We start from the raw sequence: 21612 nt of genomic DNA on the forward strand, positions 1-21612 counted from the left end.
CCAGGGAAGCCCAGCGAGGTGAGGGGGAGGCCCAGGGAAGCCCAGCGAGGTGAGGGGGAGGCCCAGGGAAGCCCAGAGAGGTAAGGGGGAGGCCCAGGAAAGCCCAGGCCAGACAGGGGGACAAAGGAAGCAGAGGTTATCCTCAATGCTCACTTTCTTTTAGAATATCAAACCTGACTCACTGTCGGATCCAGACACACATAACAAGACTTTTCCAAACCCCCCTGAGTCAAAAGTGTGTGTGTGTGCGTGCATAATGTGTGTGTGTGTGCACATACATAATGTGTGTGTGTGCGCATACATAATGTGTGTGTGTGTGCATGTATAATGTGTGTCCATAGTATGTGTGTGTCTAACCCCCAGCTCACTGATGTAAAATAAACCCATTTTTCTCCCAGCCCTGGAAGTCCTGACCCTCTCGTCTCTCCTCTCCAGCCCTGTCAGACTCACTGCTTTTCCATCTTATTTATTTAGCTTTGATCTCTTTTCCTTCCCAATGAAGTGGCATGCTGCTCTCTGGCTGCTCTCTGGCTGCTCTCTGGCTGCTCTCTGGCTGCTCTCTGGCTGCTCTCTGGCTGCTCTCTGGCTGCTCTCTGGCTGCTCTCTGGCTGCTCTCTGGCCGCTCTCTGGCCGCTCTCTGGCCGCTCTCTGGCCGCTTGGGGAATACAGTGTTGTGCTCCTCCTAGTGCCTGCTTTGAGCACTGGACAGACGTTTTGTCATTATGGAGAATGGGAGGGATGAGGTGTGCGTGCGTACAGACTCTTGGCCATCTCTCTCCGTTCCCTAATACACCCCCTCTCTCCCTAAGCAAACACCTGGAGGCTGCCTCCCCCCTCCATCCCTCCCTCCCTCCTCTCTAATGACAGGCCACAGCAAAACAGGAAACAAGGCTGTGCTCCCGGTGATGGCATGGAAATTGGTCCGAGTGGAAGGCCTTTGTCTAAACATGAGCTCACCCTACAGAGAGAGAGACACAGAGAGAGAGAGAGAGAGACACACAGAGATAGAGAGAGAGAGACACAGAGATAGAGAGAGATACAGACACACAGAGAGAGAGCGAGAGAGAGAGACACACACACAGAGAGAGAGAGACAGACACACAGAGAGAGAGCGAGAGAGACACACACAGAGAGAGCGAGAGAGAGGCAGAGAGAGAGAGCACAGAGAGAGAGAGACACACAGAGAGAGAGAGAGAGAGAGACACACAGAGAGAGAGAGAGAGACACACAGAGAGAGAGAGAGAGAGACACACAGAGAGAGAGAGAGAGACACACAGAGAGAGAGAGAGAGACACACACAGAGAGAGAGAGAGAGAGAGACACAGAGAGAGAGAGAGACACACAGAGAGAGAGCGAGAGAGACACACAGAGAGAGCGAGAGAGAGACACACAGAGAGAGAGAGACACACAGAGAGAGAGAGAGACACACAGAGAGAGAGAGACACACAGAGAGAGAGAGAGAGACACACAGAGAGAGAGAGAGACACACACAGAGAGAGAGAGACACACAGAGAGAGACACACAGAGAGAGAGACACACAGAGAGAGAGACACACAGAGAGAGAGAGAGAGAGAGACACACAGAGAGAGAGAGACACACAGAGAGAGAGAGAGACACACAGAGAGAGAGAGAGACACACAGAGAGAGAGAGAGAGACACACAGAGAAAGAGAGAGAGAGAGACACACAGAGAGAGAGAGAGACACAAAGAGAGCGAGAGAGACACAGGGAGAGCGAGAGAGACACAGGGAGAGCGAGAGAGACACAAAGAGAGCGAGAGAAACACAGGGAGAGCGAGAGAGACACAAAGAGAGCGAGAGAAACACACAGAGAGAGAGAGAGAGTGTCAGAACTGAGGGTGGAAGGGAGGATGGCGTGTCGTGAGAGAGGTGAGAGGGAGCAGATGGAGAGGAGTGTGAGCGAGGGAGACAGAAGGAGGGATAGGGGAGAGGGCGGATAGAGTTCAGAGAAAATAAATCTAGCTTCTAGGCTGGTGGTGAAGGGAGCAGTCACGCCATTGACTTTTCCCTCATTTAACAGTATGACAGTATGAGGAACAGAGGTCAGGGGCTTCTCATGCACCGTCAGACTGTAGCACTGCAGTCTCTCTCTTCCTCCCTCTCTCTGTACCTATCTCTCTCTCACCCCTCTCTCTGTACCTATCTCTCTCTCACCCCTCTCTCTGTACCTATCTCTCTCTCACCCCTCTCTCTGTACCTATCTCTCTCTCACCCCTCTCTCTGTACCTATCTCTCTCTCACCCCTCTCTCTCACCCCTCTCTCTGTATCTATCTCTCTCTGTACCTATCTCTCTCTCACCCCTCTCTCTGTATCTATCTCTCTCTGTACCTATCTCTCTCTCACCCCTCTCTCTGTACCTATATCTCTCTGTACCTATCTCTCTCTCACCCCTCTCTCACACTCCACCTCAATCTACACATTCCCCTATCTCCGTCTCCCTCTCTCTCCCGGTCTCTCTCCTTTTTCAGGTGTTAATGTGAGGGCTGATATTGAAATGTGTTTGTGTAATGTATCATATTTACCCAATAAAGGGCTGTATTAGAATAGTCTGTCCTTCCCTCTCCCAGACGGTGTACCTGGACCAATTGCTGTCCTGTGTGGATGTTCTGTTGTCTCTGTGTGAGAAGGACTGTGGCTCTGTCAGTCTACAGCTGTTACAGGTGCTGGTTACTGTCCAGAGCCTCTCCACTGAGCCACAGCTCACTGACAAGGTAAGATGTGCTCACATACACACACATACAGTACATGGACACACACACACAAACCCACCAGCATGCTTGCATAGACACACACACACACACATAGCCTCGCCCAGTGGCTCTAACGAGCAATCCCATTATCCTCTCTGTCTTCCAGGCATGCCCCCCCTCCCCTGTGGGTTCAACGTTTCTAACCCACCTCACCTGTGTAGCTACTCTTCTCCTTCTCTGCTCTGACATGTGGTGATGTAGAATGTTTTCACCATTTTTTCCCTGCCCTCTTTCTTTCCATCCCCCTCCTCCTTGTTTATTACAGCTGTGAGTATGTTTTGTATAGCGGCCAGAGAAGCTATCTGAAGAATGTAAGTGTTAGCCCTGGTTCAAAGTGGGCACAGTGGAACTCAACAGTCTACTGTAATTACCCATTTAGTCAGAAATTGCACCTTTGGAGTGGAACTAGTTTAAACCGTTGCCGAGGGTGAAAGGAGGCGGTTTTGAGAGAGAATCAGCCCCAGCGCCATCTTTCTTCACGCCTACTGCCATTACATGCCATGCGAGCGCCATCCTGCCGCGAAGCACACTCATCGTCCGGTTAACTTGACCCAGAATAAAACTTAACAACACAGAGAAGAGGAGGAGGAAACAGAACAGACTGTAAAAGCCCTGTGTTACGTCTTAGTTCAGTCTGTCTGTTTGGACTGTATGCTAATAGCAGGTCTACGAGGAGAGGAGCGGGAAGTGGAGTTGCACTCTGGCCAACGGATGAATGACTGACCACTCAGTGGCCTTCTATGTCTGACTGTCTGTGTCTGTCTGCAGAAACGGTGTCCTGTTTGGAACTGGGAGGAAGAATAGGGACAGGGACATGTAGAGAAGGAGGGAGGGAGAGCATGGCCTTGGGCATTCCTGGACGCTGTTCTGCCTCCCAGGGGGAACGGCAACGCTAGTTTTCCCAGAAAATGAGCTTCCAGTCAGGGGTGTGGGGGGGGTTGTTGGCTCCCTTCGCAGGGGGTTAACACTATTGACTCAAGAGGACAGTCAATCAGACAGTGTCCACCCACCCTCCCTTCAAGGGGGCCATAACGGGGACCATAACGCGCCCCTCGAGGTCACTTCCTCTGTGTTTAAGAGACAACACTATGCTCACGCTCCTTTCTCTCACTCGGCTCATTTCCTCTCCGTTGATGTTTATTGTGACTATAGAATGTATGCTTCCTGTTTGTTTTCTGTATGGGTACATGTGTTAGTGTTTGCATCGGAGTGGTTTGATGTATAAGACTAAGAGCATGTGAAGCACATTGTTTCCAGAGTTTTTGGGAAGTTATTCTTTCCATGGTAAAGTTACTGTTCATGCTTCTGTTTCCGGATGTAATATAAACTTGCAATACAGCCATAAAAGTTTTTATGGAATGTGTTGATCACTTTCTCTTAACTTCCCTTCCTGTTTCCTCTCTCTCTCTTGTTCTCTCTCTCTCTCTCTCTCTCTCTCTCTCTTCCTCAATCTCTCTCTCTTCCTCAATCTCTCTCTCTTCCTCTCTCTCTCTCTCTCTCTCTCTCTCTCTCTCTCTCTCTCTCTCTCTCTCTTCCTCTCTCTCTCTCTCTCTCTTCCTCTCTCTCTCTCTCTCTCTTCCTCTCTCTCTCTCTCTCTCTCTCTCTCTTCCTCTCTCTCTCTCTCTCTTCCTCTCTCTCTCTCTCTCTCTCTCTCTCTCTTCCTCTCTCTCTCTCTTCCTCTCTCTCTCTCTTCCTCTCTCTCTATCTCTCTCTTCCTCTCTCTCTATCTCTCTCTTCCTCTCTCTCTCTCTCTCTCTCTCTCTTCCTTTCTCTCTCTCTTCCTCTCCATCTCTCTCTCTCTCTCAGGCAGAGCAGAGCGTAGTGTCTCTGTGTAAGGTTCAGGGTCTGGCTACAGTAGCTGACCTCTACAGGCAGCACATGGGTCAGCTGCTCCAGTGGCTCTCAGCCTCTCAGAAGACCTGGACCAGCTACTCCCCCCAGAGACTGCAGCTCCAGGTCATCGCCACCCAATCAGGTGAGACTATAGGTCAGGCTTCTCCAACCGTGTTCCTGGAGAGACTACCCTCCTGTAGGTTTTAAATCCAACTCCAGTTGGAACTAACCTGATTCAACTGATCAGATAGATATTCATTCAAATCAGGTGTGCTAGATTAGGGTTGGAGAGAACCTACAGGAACAAAGTTGGAGAGCTCTGCTATAGGTCATCTCGGGCCAATCATGTGAGACTATAGCCACATTGCTGGCCAATCAGGTGAGAATACAGGTCAATTCTCTCCAATCAGAAGACCAATCTGTAACCAACCCATTACTGTCCAAACAGTCATATCTGGCCAATCAGGTGAGACTAAAACCACATTATTGTCAGAATCATGTGAGACCACAGGCAGAGAGGAAGAGGCGAAGCAAGAGGTTCTACTCCGCCCAAAATCTGTCCACAAAAATAAGCCCAAGAATGGAGGAATTTTTGGTCAATGGGAGAGTGTCGAATTTGGTCAACAAAAAAGTGAGGCTTATTTGATCAAATGAAAGTTTCGCAACGGTTAGGTTGTTACGAATTTACTGATATAAGTGGACACACGTTGCATTTACGCAACTTTGAAAAATACAACTTTATATTGGAGTTGTGCCTGTTGTCATAGGGAGAGGACTCATCATGGATATAACCCATTTTAGTGTGGATATTGCCATTGAGGGCTTCCACCATTTTAAAGTAGACAATTGGGTGGGGATTTCTATGATTTTAGAGCAATCAGCCAATGAAGAATAAGAAAATTGACTACTTTAAAATGGAAATGGCTTCAATGGTGCTGCCCTTGCGGTCACAGACTATAATGGCACAGATACAAAGATAAGTCCTCTATCTATCTCTATGGCCTGGTGTTCACATGCGTATCTGCCCTCTCATTGGCTAGAATGATCCCACCTGATCTCGCCGCCTCCAGCCTGACCATATTTGAGGACATGTATTTCTATTGTTGGTGTGGTTCACTTGACTATCTTGTCAATAGTATACAATATTTGCTACATGTCATCGCTGGCCAGTCAGGTGAGACTATAGTCAAGCTATCTCCTCCATTTTGGTTCCCCACCACTCCTATAAATACCAGTTCTAGAGTGGACATTGTCATTGAAGGCAACCCTTCATTCCATACCAGCCAAACAACCACCATCATAGATTTACACTGAACAAAAATATAAACACAACATGCGATCATTTCAAAGATTTTACTGAGTTACAGTTCATATCAGTAAATTGAAATACATTCATTAGACCCTAATCTATGGATTTCACATGACTGGGAATATAGATATGCATCTGTTAGTCACATATACCAACAACAAAAAAAGAAGGAGCGTGCATCAGAAACCAGTCAGAATGTGGTGTGAGCACCATTTCCCTCATGCAGCGCGACACATCTTCACATAGAGATGATCAGGCTGTTGATTGTGTCCTGTGGAATGTTGTCCCACTCCTCTTCAATGGCTGTGAGAAGTTCCTACACCTGTCAGGAGGCTGGATTATCTTGGCAAAGGAGAAATGCTCACTAACAGGAATGGAAACAAATGTTGGGATGTCCGTTCTATTCACTTTATTTCTACGCTGTCATCTACCCTTAAGACCTGTATGACTGAGACAAATCAGACCTTTGACTCAAGTCCCCTTTAGAAACTCACACAGACAGAAAGCAACTTGCCTGGCTACCCAAACTCCTTGCACCGGCAAGACGCTACACCACTCCCATGGATGTTAGGTTCTTCTTCGCAATGAGTCTGTATCTGAGTACCTCCTCTACGATTTGTAGAATGGAAATCCATTCTAGACCGTCTGATTGGTCCCAGAAACCGATGGTTTGGGCCAGAGCCAGAACAAAAATGGGTAAAGCGGCACTTTTAAAAATGTGTCATTGGCTTTGATACTCTGATGGTTAGAGATGATCCAATCGCTGATGACTTTGTTTTGTACAACACCCCGCACTTTGACGTCACTACAAACAACTTCAATGATGGCAGTCTGACTGTAGTATGTAGTGAATGATAGCAGCAGAATAATTCAGTTTGAGGCTTCTGGCAAGTCAGCAACATAACCTGCCATTATCCAGCTACACACAGAAAGCTTGTCATTAGAGCCCAGTTATCTTAGTGACTAGGGTAAATCCCCCCCACTCCCTGTCTGTCTCAGTCCAGGTTAGGGAGGGTTACAGGGCTCTGAACCTCACTTTACGCATTACTTTACCCCTATCCCCCATAATCCTCTGACGTTAGCACCTCCGACACACGTTCTTTCATCCCGGATTGCTCTGTCTGTCTTTCTCTTTGTCTGTCTTTCTCTTTGTCTGTCTTTCTCTGTCTGTCTGTCTGTCTGTCTGTCTGTCTGTCTGTCTGTCTGTCTCTCTCTCTCTCTCTGTCTCTCTGTCTGTCTCTCTGTCTGTCTCTCTGTCTGTCTGTCTCTGTCTGTCTGTCTCTGTCTGTCTGTCTGTCTTTCTCTTTGTCTGTCTTTCTCTGTCTGTCTGTCTGTCTGTCTGTCTGTCTGTCTGTCTGTCTGTCTGTCTCTCTTTGTCTCCGTCTCTCTCTCTCACCACACACTTGCACTCCAGACCTATACACTTAGAAAAAAGTGTTCTTCGGCTGTCCCCATGTAGAACCCTCTATGGAATTGTTTCTGCATGGAACCCAAAACGGAACCCTTTTAGGTTTGTCTGTATAATTCTAATTCTAATAATAGAGAAGTTATTTTTGTTCTTTAGAGTTTTATAGTTGTACTGTTGTTCATGCTTAATCAGGACCAATTGATTTACACAGATATTTTTCAGATGATGGTAACAGGATGTACTGAAAAGGTATTTGAGGTTTTTGCTCTGATTGTATGGGAACATCAACAGCTGAAGTATGTCCTCTAGTCCCCTAAGCCTCCAGTCATAACTGACCAGACCATTCTAAGCTTACGGTCAGACCCCCCCCTCCTCCTCCTCCTTGCAGACCCCCCCCTCCTCAGTCTCTGTGTGGTTCTTTTTAAAATACTCCCTGCAAAGCCCCTCGCCATTCCGGGGTTAACCTTTCACCTTTCTGGCCACTATGCCAAAGCATTCTGGGAAAATGGGCCTGGGAGCCAATGGAAAGACATGCTATAATCTCTCATCTATTTGTCAATGTTTGAGATCTGAGAATATCCCATTCTCTTAGTCATAGTCTGGTCTCACCTTCTGACTGCTGTTTGTCAGACATAAACTTTGTCCTCCCATTTCCTCTTCACACTGGCATTGCTCCTCTTTTCCATACATGTGTGTGTGGGTCCCTGCGTTCGTGTATGTGTTTGTCCGTGAATGTCCCTGCGTTTTTGTGCGTGTCTCTGCGTGCACGTGTGTGAGTGTGTGTGTGTGTGTTTCTTCACTGTCTCTGGTCTGGCACCCTCTGGCCCTGTAAAAATAAATCTCCTCTGCCAGGTGAGATGAGCAGGGCAGGACACTGTGGTCAACTGGCTGTGTACTAGGGATCATTTTAGTGGAATCCAGCCTAGCTGACCCTCTCATTTCAGTTAGTGTGAGTTAGTGTGAAGAGGCCTTGAGAGGCCTGCTCTGCTCTGGCACCTTCACCCTGTTTGTGGCACCGTTTTGATTCGCACATTCCTGCTGCTTGACATCTTTGCATTTTGTGTCCTCTCTCTCTCTCTCTCTCTCTCTCTCTCTCTCTCCTTACCCTCCATTGCCTTGTTCTCTCTTTCTCTCCCTCTCTTTATCTGCTTCTCGGGGGAAGTCTGTTCTACTGGCCAGCCGCTGCCCTCATCATCACAGGATATCCACTGTCTTGTCTCTGCAGCGTGTCATACACACACACACACAGTCAGACAGACACTTGATTAGTGTGTGTGTGAGAGCTGGGAATACTTTCACTGTGAATTTCCCATCCAGTGACTGACCCAGTCTGGTAACACGACTTACCGCAACACACACACACACACACACACACACTCAAGCAATTCACACACAAAAGCTCCTTTAACTCATGTCTCATTTCCTTGTTGCTGTGTGTCACAGTCTGGTCAGTCCTTGGAACTTTCCCTGTCTGACTGAGCAGTGGTCAGTAGTATTAATAATAGGACTTCTATTCTTCTGCGTGTGTTGCGTGTGTGTTCAGGCCCAGTCATTGGAGAGTTCCTGCCCTTGCTAATGCCCCTTCTGCAGAACTGTCTGGACCCAGAGAGAGACCCTGAGATGAGACTACACATCTTTACCATGCTGTCCAAACTGCTGCTGGACGCTACACACACACTGGACTCCCAGGGGTGAGTTCTGAATGGACACACACACACACACAATCAGCCGGTCCCATTTGAATCCCTACCCCATGGCCCTAACCCTTCAAAGTTTGCATGTCTGTAAGGTGGAAGCAATATTGGGACGCTTTACCACTATACTGCTAAAATACCTGTTCAGGCATGCTAACATGAGGAGGGGTCCAAAGGGAGGGATAGGGAGTGATTTGGGACCGGCTGATAAACACAGACTCCCACACACACACACACACAGACTCCCACACACACACACACACAGACTCCCACACACACACACACGCAGACTCCCACACACACACACACACGCAGACTCCCACACACACACACACGCAGACTCCCACACACACACACACGCAGACTCCCACACACACGCAGACTCCCACACACACACACACGCAGACTCCCACACACACACACACGCAGACTCCCACACACACACACACGCAGACTCCCACACACACACACACGCAGACTCCCACACACACACACACGCAGACTCCCACACACACACACGCGCAGACTCCCACACACACACACGCGCAGACTCCCACACACACACACGCGCAGACTCCCACACACACACACGCGCAGAATCCCACACACACACACGCGCAGACTCCCACACACACACACACGCAGACTCCCACACACACACACACACACACAGACTCCCACACACACACACAGACTCCCACACACACACACACAGACTCCCACACACACACCCACACACAGACTCACACACACACACCCACACACAGACTCACACACACACACGCAGACTCACACACACACACGCAGACTCCCACACACACACACGCAGCCTCCCACACTCACACACGCAGCCTCCCACACTCACACACGCAGCCTCCCACACACACACACGCAGACTCCCACACACACACACGCAGACTCCCACACACCGCAGACTCCCACACACACACACGCAGACTCCCACACACACACACACGCAGACTCCCACACACACATGCAGACTCCCACACACACACACACGCAGACTCCCACACACACACACACACGCAGACTCCCACACACACACACACGCAGACTCCCACACACACGCAGACTCCCACACACACACACACACACACGCAGACTCCCCACACACACACACACACACGCAGACTCCCACACACACACACACACACGCAGACTCCCACACACACACACACACACGCAGACTCCCACACACACACACACACGCAGACTCCCACACACACACACACACGCAGACTCCCACACACACACACACACGCAGACTCCCACACACACACACACACGCAGACTCCCACACACACACACACGCAGACTCCCACACACACACACACGCAGACTCCCACACACACACACACGCAGACTCCCACACACACACACACGCAGACTCCCACACACACACACACACACACGCAGACTCCCACACACACACACACACACACGCAGACTCCCACACACACACACACACACGCAGACTCCCACACACACACACACACACGCAGACTCCCACACACACACACACGCAGACTCCCACACACACACACACACGCAGACTCCCACACACACACACACACACACGCAGACTCCCCACACACACACACACACACACGCAGACTCCCACACACACACACGCAGACTCCCACACACACACACGCAGACTCCCACACGCAGACTCCCACACGCAGACTCCCACACGCAGACTCCCACACGCAGACTCCCACACACACACACACACACACAGACGCAGACTCCCACACACACAGACGCAGACTCCCACACACACACGCGCAGACTCCCACACGCACACGCGCAGACTCCCACACGCACACGCGCAGACTCCCACACGCACACGCGCAGACTCCCACACGCACACGCGCAGACTCCCACACGCACACGCGCAGACTCCCACACGCACACGCGCAGACACGCACACGCGCAGACTCCCACACGCACACGCGCAGACTCCCACACGCACACACGCAGACTCCACAACGCAGACACGCAGACTCCCACACAGACGCAGACTCCCACACAGACGCAGACTCCCACACAGACGCAGACTCCCACACAGACGCAGACTCCCACACACACACACACACGCAGACTCCCACACACACACACACACGCAGACTCCCACACACACACGCAGACTCCCACACACACACGCAGACTCCCACACACACACGCAGACTCCCACACACACACGCAGACTCCCACACACACACGCGCAGACTCCCACACACACACGCGCAGACTCCCACACACACACGCGCAGACTCCCACACACACACGCGCAGACTCCCACACACACACGCGCAGACTCCCACACACACACGCGCAGACTCCCACACGCGCAGACTCCCACACGCGCAGACTCCCACACGCGCAGACTCCCACACGCGCAGACTCCCACACACGCAGACTCCCACACACACGCGCGCAGACTCCCTCACACACGCGCGCAGACTCCCCCACACACGCGCGCAGACTCCCCCACACACGCGCGCAGACTCCCCCACACACGCGCGCAGACTCCCCCCACACACGCGCGCAGACTCCCCCACACACGCGCGCAGACTCCCCCACACACGCGCGCAGACTCCCCCACACACGCGCGCAGACTCCCCCACACACGCGCGCAGACTCCCCCACACACGCGCGCAGACTCCCCCACACACGCGCGCAGACTCCCCCACACACACACGCAGACTCCCCCACACACACACACACACACGCAGACTCCCCCACACACACACACACACGCAGACTCCCCCACACACACACACACGCAGACTCCCACACACACACACACACGCAGACTCCCACACACACACACACACACACGCAGACTCCCACACACACACACACGCAGACTCCCACACACACACACACACGCAGACTCCCACACACACACACACGCAGACTCCCACACACACACACACACGCAGACTCCCACACACACACACACGCAGACTCCCACACACACACACACACGCAGACTCCCACACACACACACACGCGCAGACTCCCACACACACACACGCAGACTCACACACACACACACGCAGACTCCCACACACACACACACACACACACGCAGACTCCCACACACACACACACACACACGCAGACTCCCACACACACACACGCAGACTCCCACACGCAGACTCCCACACGCAGACTCCCACACGCAGACTCCCACACACACACACACACAGACGCAGACTCCCACACACACACGCGCAGACTCCCACACGCACACGCGCAGACTCCCACACGCACACGCGCAGACTCCCACACGCACACACGCAGACTCCACAACGCAGACACGCAGACTCCCACACAGACGCAGACTCCCACACGCAGACTCCCACACAGACGCAGACTCCCACACAGACGCAGACTCCCACACAGACGCAGACTCCCACACAGACACACACACGCAGACTCCCACACACACACACACACGCAGACTCCCACACACACACACACACGCAGACTCCCACACACACACACACACGCAGACTCCCACACACACACACGCAGACTCCCACACACACACGCAGACTCCCACACACACACGCAGACTCCCACACACACACGCAGACTCCCACACACACACGCAGACTCCCACACACACACGCAGACTCCCACACACACACGCAGACTCCCACACACACACACGCGCAGACTCCCACACACACACACGCGCAGACTCCCACACACACACATGCGCAGACTCCCACACACACACGCGCAGACTCCCACACACACACGCGCAGACTCCCACACACACACACGCGCAGACTCCCACACACACACGCGCAGACTCCCACACACACACGCGCAGACTCCCACACACACACGCGCAGACTCCCACACGCAGACTCCCACACACACGCGCAGACTCCCACACACACACGCGCAGACTCCCACACACACACGCGCAGACTCCCACACACACACGCGCAGACTCCCACACACACACGCGCAGACTCCCACACACACACGCGCAGACTCCCACACACACACGCGCAGACTCCCACACACACGCGCAGACTCCCACACACACGCGCAGACTCCCACACACACGCGCAGACTCCCACACACACGCGCAGACTCCCACACACACGCGCAGACTCCCACACACACGCGCAGACTCCCACACACACGCGCAGACTCCCACACACACGCGCAGACTCCCCCACACGCAGACTCCCCCACACGCAGACTCCCCCACACGCAGACTCCCCCACACGCAGACTCCCCCACACGCGCGCGCAGACTCCCCCACACGCGCGCGCAGACTCCCCCACACGCAGACTCCCCCACACACACACACACACACACACGCAGACTCCCCCACACACACACACACACACACGCAGACTCCCCCACACACACACACACACACACAGACTCCCCCACACACACACAGACAGACTCCCCCACACACACACACACACAGACTCCCCCACACACACACACACACAGACTCCCCCACACACACACACACACAGACTCCCCCACACACACACACACACAGACTCCCCCACACACACACACACACACACAGACTCCCCCACACACACACACACACACACAGACTCCCCCACACACACACACACACACAGACAGACTCCCCCACACACACACAGACAGACTCCCCTACACACACAGACACACATGCATACACACGCACATGCATGCACATACACACACAAACCTGTGTCCACCACACAGACATAAAAAATGCATGATAAACACCAAGCTCCTACACCTACAGCTAAGTCGCAGAGTGAAAACAGGAAGTACCTCTGGTGTCCCGACATACCACTATATGGGTAAAGGAGAGGTGAAAGTTCAGTAATGGTCTTAAACACACACATTCAGACACACACAGTTAAAGCCAGGCTGGACCGGTATAGCCCAGGTTGACTTTCCACAGGCTCGTTAGCGCAGGCTGACCTAAACCTGTCACGTTTGTTTTCATTTCTCCAAACTGCCCTGAACGTTATGTGTTTCTCCCCAGACGTTATTAGCAGATTTAGCACAGCTCATGTTTTTCCAACTTCCCCTCATTAACTGTAGAATTAGCAGCCCAGCGACACGGGACCCTCGTCAACAGAAGTAGTTGTCAATGATGTATTATGTACAGCATGTCTATGGTAGCTGTCCCATCTCAGGCTCTGCAGCCTGCAGTGGGTCTGTTTATTCTCTATGAGGCTTGGGCTATATAGAGTCTATGGCTACTATAGGAGATTGGTCATAATAGGAAAAACCATGGGTGTAATTTCCACTAGTAATGGAGGGGACATGCCCCCCCCCACCCCTACTTTTGACTGTTTATATTTCTCATTACAAGGCTGAATTTATTAATTCATAGAAGCCATAGCCCAAATGCGTTGAAATAAGCTTTACATGGCCTAAATTGTCGCCATCCCCCGTCTCACTAATCTGGATGGAATCTACCACCACAGACATCTTGTTACATCTGGGACCTACCAACATGAAACATACCTAGCAATATGCCTCTAATGGGGGGAGGGGTGGATTTTGGGTTGATCTATCTGTCCTCAGTGAGTTAGTAACGCCAGGCCTCATCACCACCCCAGAGTAATCTTTCAACACTGTTAAGAAGGATGGAGCGTTGAGACTAACTGATTGATTCATTGGATTGATTGAACCGACGAATGAATGACAGAATTAAACTTGTATTGCCCTGAAGAGGATTTAATTTACACATCATGAGCCACATTGTAAACAGACACATGCAACTAAATCACCTGTGGGGAGGCTACCTGTCACCCACGCATTCCACATTACATTCATTCAAATCCAGACCAGGATATTAGCAGACAATAACATGAAAGACTCATCATGGGGTCCCTGAATATCTCTTATCTCCCCCTCTCCAAGCCATGTCCACATAGTCCGTCTCTCTTCCCCCAGCGCCTCTCTAATCTAGGGGAATGCATTAAGTTAAGCCGGGGCCGTGTGGTCTGTGGTCTCTGCTGTGGTTCCTGCGGTCGGAGCAACAGTTGTCCCCGTCACTCAGTGGGGTAACTCGTCAGCGTGGTCCCCAAGGGTCGACCGTGACTGCCTTGGGTGCAGCGCGTGTCACCGTGGATGTGTACGTAATGTCTAGGGTCATGTCGAGGTCAATCTGGGTAGTTTATATTGATAGTTTGTAGTTATTATGGGTAGTTATTATGGGTAGTTTTTATGGTGTGGAACCCTTTTAGTCAAACTGGCCAAAGGAGTTGGTAGAAGCAGACTGACACCCAGGCTAGAAGTCAGACATTAAGACATTAGAATTGTGAACTCCAAGCTCCAGATGTGAGTGCTAGGCCTACATCCAGCTCATAAAGGTATGAAGTCAACAGCCAACAAGCAGTGCCTCTGTCCTTCCAACTCTCTCTTCCTCTCACAGGCCACCTATGCTGTTTAGTGTTGACTTGTGCTTTTAACCCAGGGCACCTTGGTAGTTAAGTCATCATAGGACGATTAGTAGTGAGTGATTATACAGAATAACTCCTTTCATCTAAGGGCACCATGTCTTATTGCTTTGGATGTTGGGAGAAGTTTATACTATGAAGAATTCATATTGACATATAGGGTTGGAAGCATGAGTTTTTACTCACCAACGTGATGTGTCAAAGACTTAGTGACTTAGTTATAGTCACGATCTGGTTACCTATAAGTACAAAAATAGTTGTTTTTTGGTTATTACATATTTATTAACTTAATTCTGGATATCTTCTCATCTACCCACAATGCAATATTTCTCAACGGCATTTGGAGGATCTACTCTGTGCTACAGAGTTTATATTCCAGCCACTAGCCATGCTACCCACTAGATAACACTGCAACAAAGTCAGTGAAGAGCAGGCTGCATGGCAGCACGTGTTCCGTGCAGCAATGCTCTTCACTGACATGGGGCACATGTCCCGTGCAGCAATGCTCTTCACTGACATGGGGCACATGTCCCGTGCAGCAATGCTCTTCACTGACATGGGGCACGTGTCCCGTGCAGCAATGCTCTTCACTGACATGGGGCACATGCAGCAATGCTCTTCACTGACATGGGGCACGTGTCCCGTGCAGCAATGCTCTTCACTGACATGGGGCACGTGTCCCGTGCAGCAATGCTCTTCACTGACATGGGGCACGTGTCCCGTGCAGCAATGCTCTTCACTGACATGGGGCACATGTCCCGTGCAGCAATGCTCTTCACTGACATGTGGCAGTGTTATCTAGTGGGAACTCGTTAGCATGGCAGGCTTCTTGCCGGTGAGCTCATAACGAAAGGGAAAATCATACCTGCTTGCTCTAATTGTGTAGTACCTTGTCTGTTCTCCATTTTGTTTTGTCAACTTTTCGGCATGTTCCCTGGGCTGTAGCCTACGGGAGTTTTGTAACTATTTCCACCTTGGCTTAGTGCTACTGTACTAGCTAACAGACATCTGGAATCTATGTATTTTGGATTGCTCTGACTCTCCCTCGGCCCAGCGATGCGCCCGCCACCCCCTTGCTTTGGTAGCTAACTCAGCCTGCACGCTTTTAAAAGTTTTACCATCGGATGGGCCCCAGCCATCAATCTGGAAGTCTTCTCTCTCTTTGCTTTTAATCTGAGGTTATGTTTTGATTGTGTTCTAACTGGTCTCCAATAGTTAGGCTCTAGCTTACCGACCATAACCGTGGTGGTTGGGTAGGCTAATTGACTAAATAGCTAACGTTAGCTGGCTGGCTAGCTTGCTGGCTAAGATAACTGCATGTAGCTAGCTAACATTATTTGATAACTGGTTAGATGGTGTTATGTATTTCCAAAAATATAATTGACTTTAATGTAGCCGTAAGCTAGGTGTTGATAGTAACTCACTGACTCATTTGATGATAATGTAACGTTAGCAGGCTGGCAGGGCTAACGTTAGCAGGCTGGCAGGGCTAACGTTAGCAGGCTGGCAGGGCTAACGTTAGCAGGCTGGCAGGGCTAACGTTAGCAGGCTAGTTGGCTAGCAACCTTGCAAGTTGATTTGTAGCAAATTCATAAAGTATTTGCTTGTAAATTAGCTTAAGATTAAATTGAAACCAGTAGTCATCAGTGCAAACAATTTGGTGTAATTTGAAGTTAAACATTTGAAGTTATTTCTGTTGGAGGTTACATTATAGTGAATGGACTGGCTTGCCGGGTCCTCCATATTACATCACGCCCAGAAAAACATTTTCCGAAAATGACTTCGGCGTTCTTTGGAATTCTGATGGGTTTGATGTAATAAATAGAAAAATGAGCTGTAACTTTACATTGGGGCTTTTAATGCGTATACTAATACAAATCCATTTGTTATATGTGGTTACTACCTTCCTTTTTTAAGTAATACCTTCCCGCACAGTCTCTCCCATGTAGAATGTTTGTAGTGCAGCACACAGACACAAACTCCCATCTCATCAAGGCGACAATGATAATGATGCACAGTATCTCTCTATAATACACTCTTTGTTCCTGTAACAAAATGACATAATAACATGTCGGCAGCAGAACAAAGAGAAAGGAAAAGGGAAGAGAGAGAGAGTATCCTCAAACATATGCCTTAGTTCCACTGACACATAATGGCTTTGTTTCATGTGGATCTGTGGGCTGCTATTAAAGGTTAAGGTAGAACAGAAGTAGAGAGGTGGGCTGCTAGTGAAGGTTAAGGTAGAACAGAAGTAGAGAGGTGGGCTGCTAGTGAAGGTTAAGGTAGAACAGAAGTAGAGAGGTGGGCTGCTAGTGAAGGTTAAGGTAGAACAGAAGTAGAGAGGTGGGCTGCTAGTGAAAGTTAAGGTAGAACAGAAGTAGAGAGGTGGGCTGCTAGTGAAGGTTAAGGTAGAACAGAAGTAGAGAGGTGGGCTGCTAGTGAAGGTTAAGGTAGAACAGAAGTAGAGAGGTGGGCTGCTAGTGAAGGTTAAGGTAGAACAGAAGTAGAGAGGTGGGCTGCTAGTGAAGGTTAAGGTAGAACAGAAGTAGAGAGGTGGGCTGCTAGTGAAGGTTAAGGTAGAACAGAAGTAGAGAGGTGGGCTGCTAGTGAAGGTTAAGGTAGAACAGAAGTAGAGAGGTGGGCTGCTAGTGAAGGTTAAGGTAGAACAGAAGTAGAGAGGTGGGCTGCTAGTGAAGGTTAAGGTAGAACAGAAGTAGAGAGGTGGGCTGCTAGTGAAGGTTAAGGTAGAACAGAAGTAGAGAGGTGGGCTGCTAGTGAAGGTTAAGGTAGAACAGAAGTAGAGAGGTGGGCTGCTAGTGAAGGTTAAGGTAGAACAGAAGTAGAGAGGTGGGCTGCTAGTGAAGGTTAAGGTAGAACAGAAGTAGAGAGGTGGGCTGCTAGTGAAGGTTAAGGTAGAACAGAAGTAGAGAGGTGGGCTGCTAGTGAAGGTTAAGGTAGAACAGAAGTAGAGAGGTGGGCTGCTAGTGAAGGTTAAGGTAGAACAGAAGTAGAGAGGTGGGCTGCTAGTGAAGGTTAAAGTAGAACAGAAGTAGAGAGGTGGGCTGCTAGTGAAGGTTAAGGTAGAACAGAAGTAGAGAGGTGGGCTGCTAGTGAAGGTTAAGGTAGAACAGAAGTAGAGAGGTGGGCTGCTAGTGAAGGTTAAGGTAGAACAGAAGTAGAGAGGTGGGCTGCTAGTGAAGTTTAAGGTAGAACAGAAGTAGAGAGGTGGGCTGCTAGTGAAGGTTAAGGTAGAACAGAAGTAGAGAGGTGGGCTGCTAGTGAAGGTTAAGGTAGAACAGAAGTAGAGAGGTGGGCTGCTAGTGAAGGTTAAGGTAGAACAGAAGTAGAGAGGTGGGCTGCTAGTGAAGGTTAAGGTAGAACAGAAGTAGAGAGGTGGGCTGCTAGTGAAGGTTAAGGTAGAACAGAAGTAGAGAGGTGGGCTGCTATTAAAGGTTAAGGTAGAACAGAAGTAGAGAGGTGGGCTGCTAGTGAAGGTTAAGGTAGAACAGAAGTAGAGAGGTGGGCTGCTAGTGAAGGTTAAGGTAGAACAGAAGTAGAGAGGTGGGCTGCTAGTGAAGGTTAAGGTAGAACAGAAGTAGAGAGGTGGGCTGCTAGTGAAGGTTAAGGTAGAACAGAAGTAGAGAGGTGGGCTGCTAGTGAAGGTTAAGGTAGAACAGAAGTAGAGAGGTGGGCTGCTAGTGAAGGTTAAGATGAAATACAAGTAGAAAGGAATGTGTTATGGGAGAAAGAATACACCCCACACTGTGAAAATGGCAGATAAAATCAAAGTTCTTCTTCAGAAAGAGGTGTGTGTTGTTGGCAAGGAAGGTCTGTAATTGCTGTCTGAGATTTACAGCATAGAGCAAGGCAGTGTAGAGACCCGACAGGCTGGCATTTTGTGTGTGTGGCGCAAATGTGGATGTGTGAAACTTACTCCTCAGCCAGAAGTGTCCCCACTTGCGCTGCCAAATAGCTAGCTATTCACGTGGCGTGATTGGTAAGACACTTCAGGAGGGTGGTCATGTGTGCTTGCAAAGAAGCAGAGGTCCTGTGTCCGGGCCTCGGTATGAGCCGAATCAGGAGGAAGCGGCCCTCGATAAGCAAGCAGCGTGATGTCCTTTACATGTGCGTTACTTGCTGGGAGTAGCACTTGTCTTGAGTCAGACTGTGTAAATGTGTGTTGGGTACCAAACTGACAATCATATCTTATTGTGTGCATGCCTGCGAGCGCCGTGCGCACTATTGATGGGGTTGGTCAATGCGATGTGGAAAGAGGACTGTCCATGTCCTACCATTACTCTTCATGGCATCCTTTCCATCCACTTCCATACAGGACAGAGAGAGCAGGGAGAATAGAACACATGAAGGCCACTGACTGGCTGCTGGCTGCATTAGTGGGAGATGGGCTCCCCCTACTGGCGAATAGATGGTACAGCCCGCTCCAACATGTCATACAGGGTCACTCAGAACAGAAGTATAATGGGGGTGTATATAGGGATTATAGAGACTGCTGCCAGATTTTGCACTTACAAATACCACATGTCAGTGTTGGGGAGAAATGGGGTGCCGGACTCATAAATTAACTTTGTGTGTGTGTGTGTGTGGGGGGGGGGGGGGGGGGGCGGACAGGCAGGCAGAGGGAGTGACAGGCAGGCAGAGGGAGTGACTGTCAGTATGACTGAATTAGCAGGAAAGTAGAGAGTGAGTGAGAGAAGAGGAGAAACAAAGGACATCCAGATGGTCCTCTTCTCTTCATCCTCTGTTCCCTCTCTTTCTGTTCCTCTAGTCTTAGTATCCACAGACCGGCTGGCTGTGGGAAACATGGCCGTAGATACAGCTGTTTGTCACTGTGTAGCGCTCAGTAATCTCCAGTAGCCTGGTAGCTCTATATTACTGTGTGTTTTCACATCGCATCACGTCATAGGACTAGGAGGCTACTTCCCAGTCTGCTCATCCCGACTCTGATGACGTTGCCTATTTGTACACTGACTGTATCATTCATCACCGTATCCTTAGATTATATTAGGTATTCCTAGACTTTTCTTTTAAGTTTTTAGGAATTTCATAGTGAATTATTCGATAATAGACTGGGGACTAGACAATTTCTTTATTTTCCGAAGAAAAATGTATTTTTCCTTGTCATTAGAGAATTTCTTGGGAGTGTGGGAGCTAGTGTCATTCTACTAGAGCCTTCAAACTCATCTCTGGGCCTGGATGCCAGTTCCACTGTGTTTTCATTGTTCCCCTCTAACCAGGGACTGATTTAGACCTGGGACACCTGGTGAGTGTAATTAATTATCAGGTAGAACAGAACACCAGCAGGCTCTGGACCTCGTAGGGTAAGAGTTGAATAGCCCAGTACTAGAGAGCAGATTTTCTTGGGTATTTCTCAGTGAATTATTGGAGAACTACTTTGGAGTGTGGGGACTGGGGAGTAGAGACGGCTTCAGAACATCTACTTCTATACAAGACGTGTACTAATGTAGAAATCAGTCCATTGGAACAGCTGACAGACTTCTTTAATGCTCCCTCCATCTCTCTCTCTCTCTCTTCCCCTCCCCCACGCCTCTCTCTCTTCTGTCTCTCACATTTCAAATGTCATTATGTCTATATACAGTGTTGTAATGATGTGCAAATAGTTAAAGTACAAAAGGTAAAATAAATTAACATAAATATGGGTTGTATTTACAATGGTGCTTCTTCACCAGTGTAGAACAAACACCATTGTAAATACAACCCATATTTATGTTGATTTATTTTCCCTTTTCTTGTGGCAACAAGTCACAAATCTTGCTGCTGAGATGGCACACGCTGGTATTTCACCCAAAATATATGGGAGTTTATGAAAATTGGGTTTGTTTTCAAATTATTTGTGGATCTGTGTAATCTGAGGGAATCATGTGTGTCTAATATGGTCATACATTTGATTTGACATTTGGCAGGAGGTTAGGGGGAGGTTAGGAAGTGCAGCTCAGTTTCCACCTCATTTTGTGGGCAGTGTGCACATAGCCTGTCTTCTCTTGAGAGCCAGGTCTGCCTTTCTCAATAGCAAGGCTATGCTCACTGAGTCTGTACATAGTCAAATATTTCCTTAAGTTTGGGTCAGTCACAGTGGTCAG

General features: G+C 49.7%; 1 protein-coding gene across 1 annotated transcript in view; it reads left to right on the forward strand.

The window, feature by feature from the left end:
• LOC115171770 (dynein assembly factor 5, axonemal) overlaps positions 1–21612 on the forward strand; it is a 65693-nt gene that overhangs the window by 26070 nt on the left and 18011 nt on the right. Inside the window, exons 7-9 of the mRNA XM_029728893.1 lie at positions 2588–2731; positions 4577–4745; positions 8864–9011. Coding sequence (XP_029584753.1) covers positions 2588–2731; positions 4577–4745; positions 8864–9011 — 461 coding nt within the window. The remainder of the gene's footprint in view (positions 1–2587; positions 2732–4576; positions 4746–8863; positions 9012–21612) is intronic.

Source organism: Salmo trutta, chromosome 32, assembly GCF_901001165.1.
Source record: "Salmo trutta chromosome 32, fSalTru1.1, whole genome shotgun sequence".
Classification (NCBI taxonomy): Eukaryota; Metazoa; Chordata; class Actinopteri; order Salmoniformes; family Salmonidae; genus Salmo; species Salmo trutta.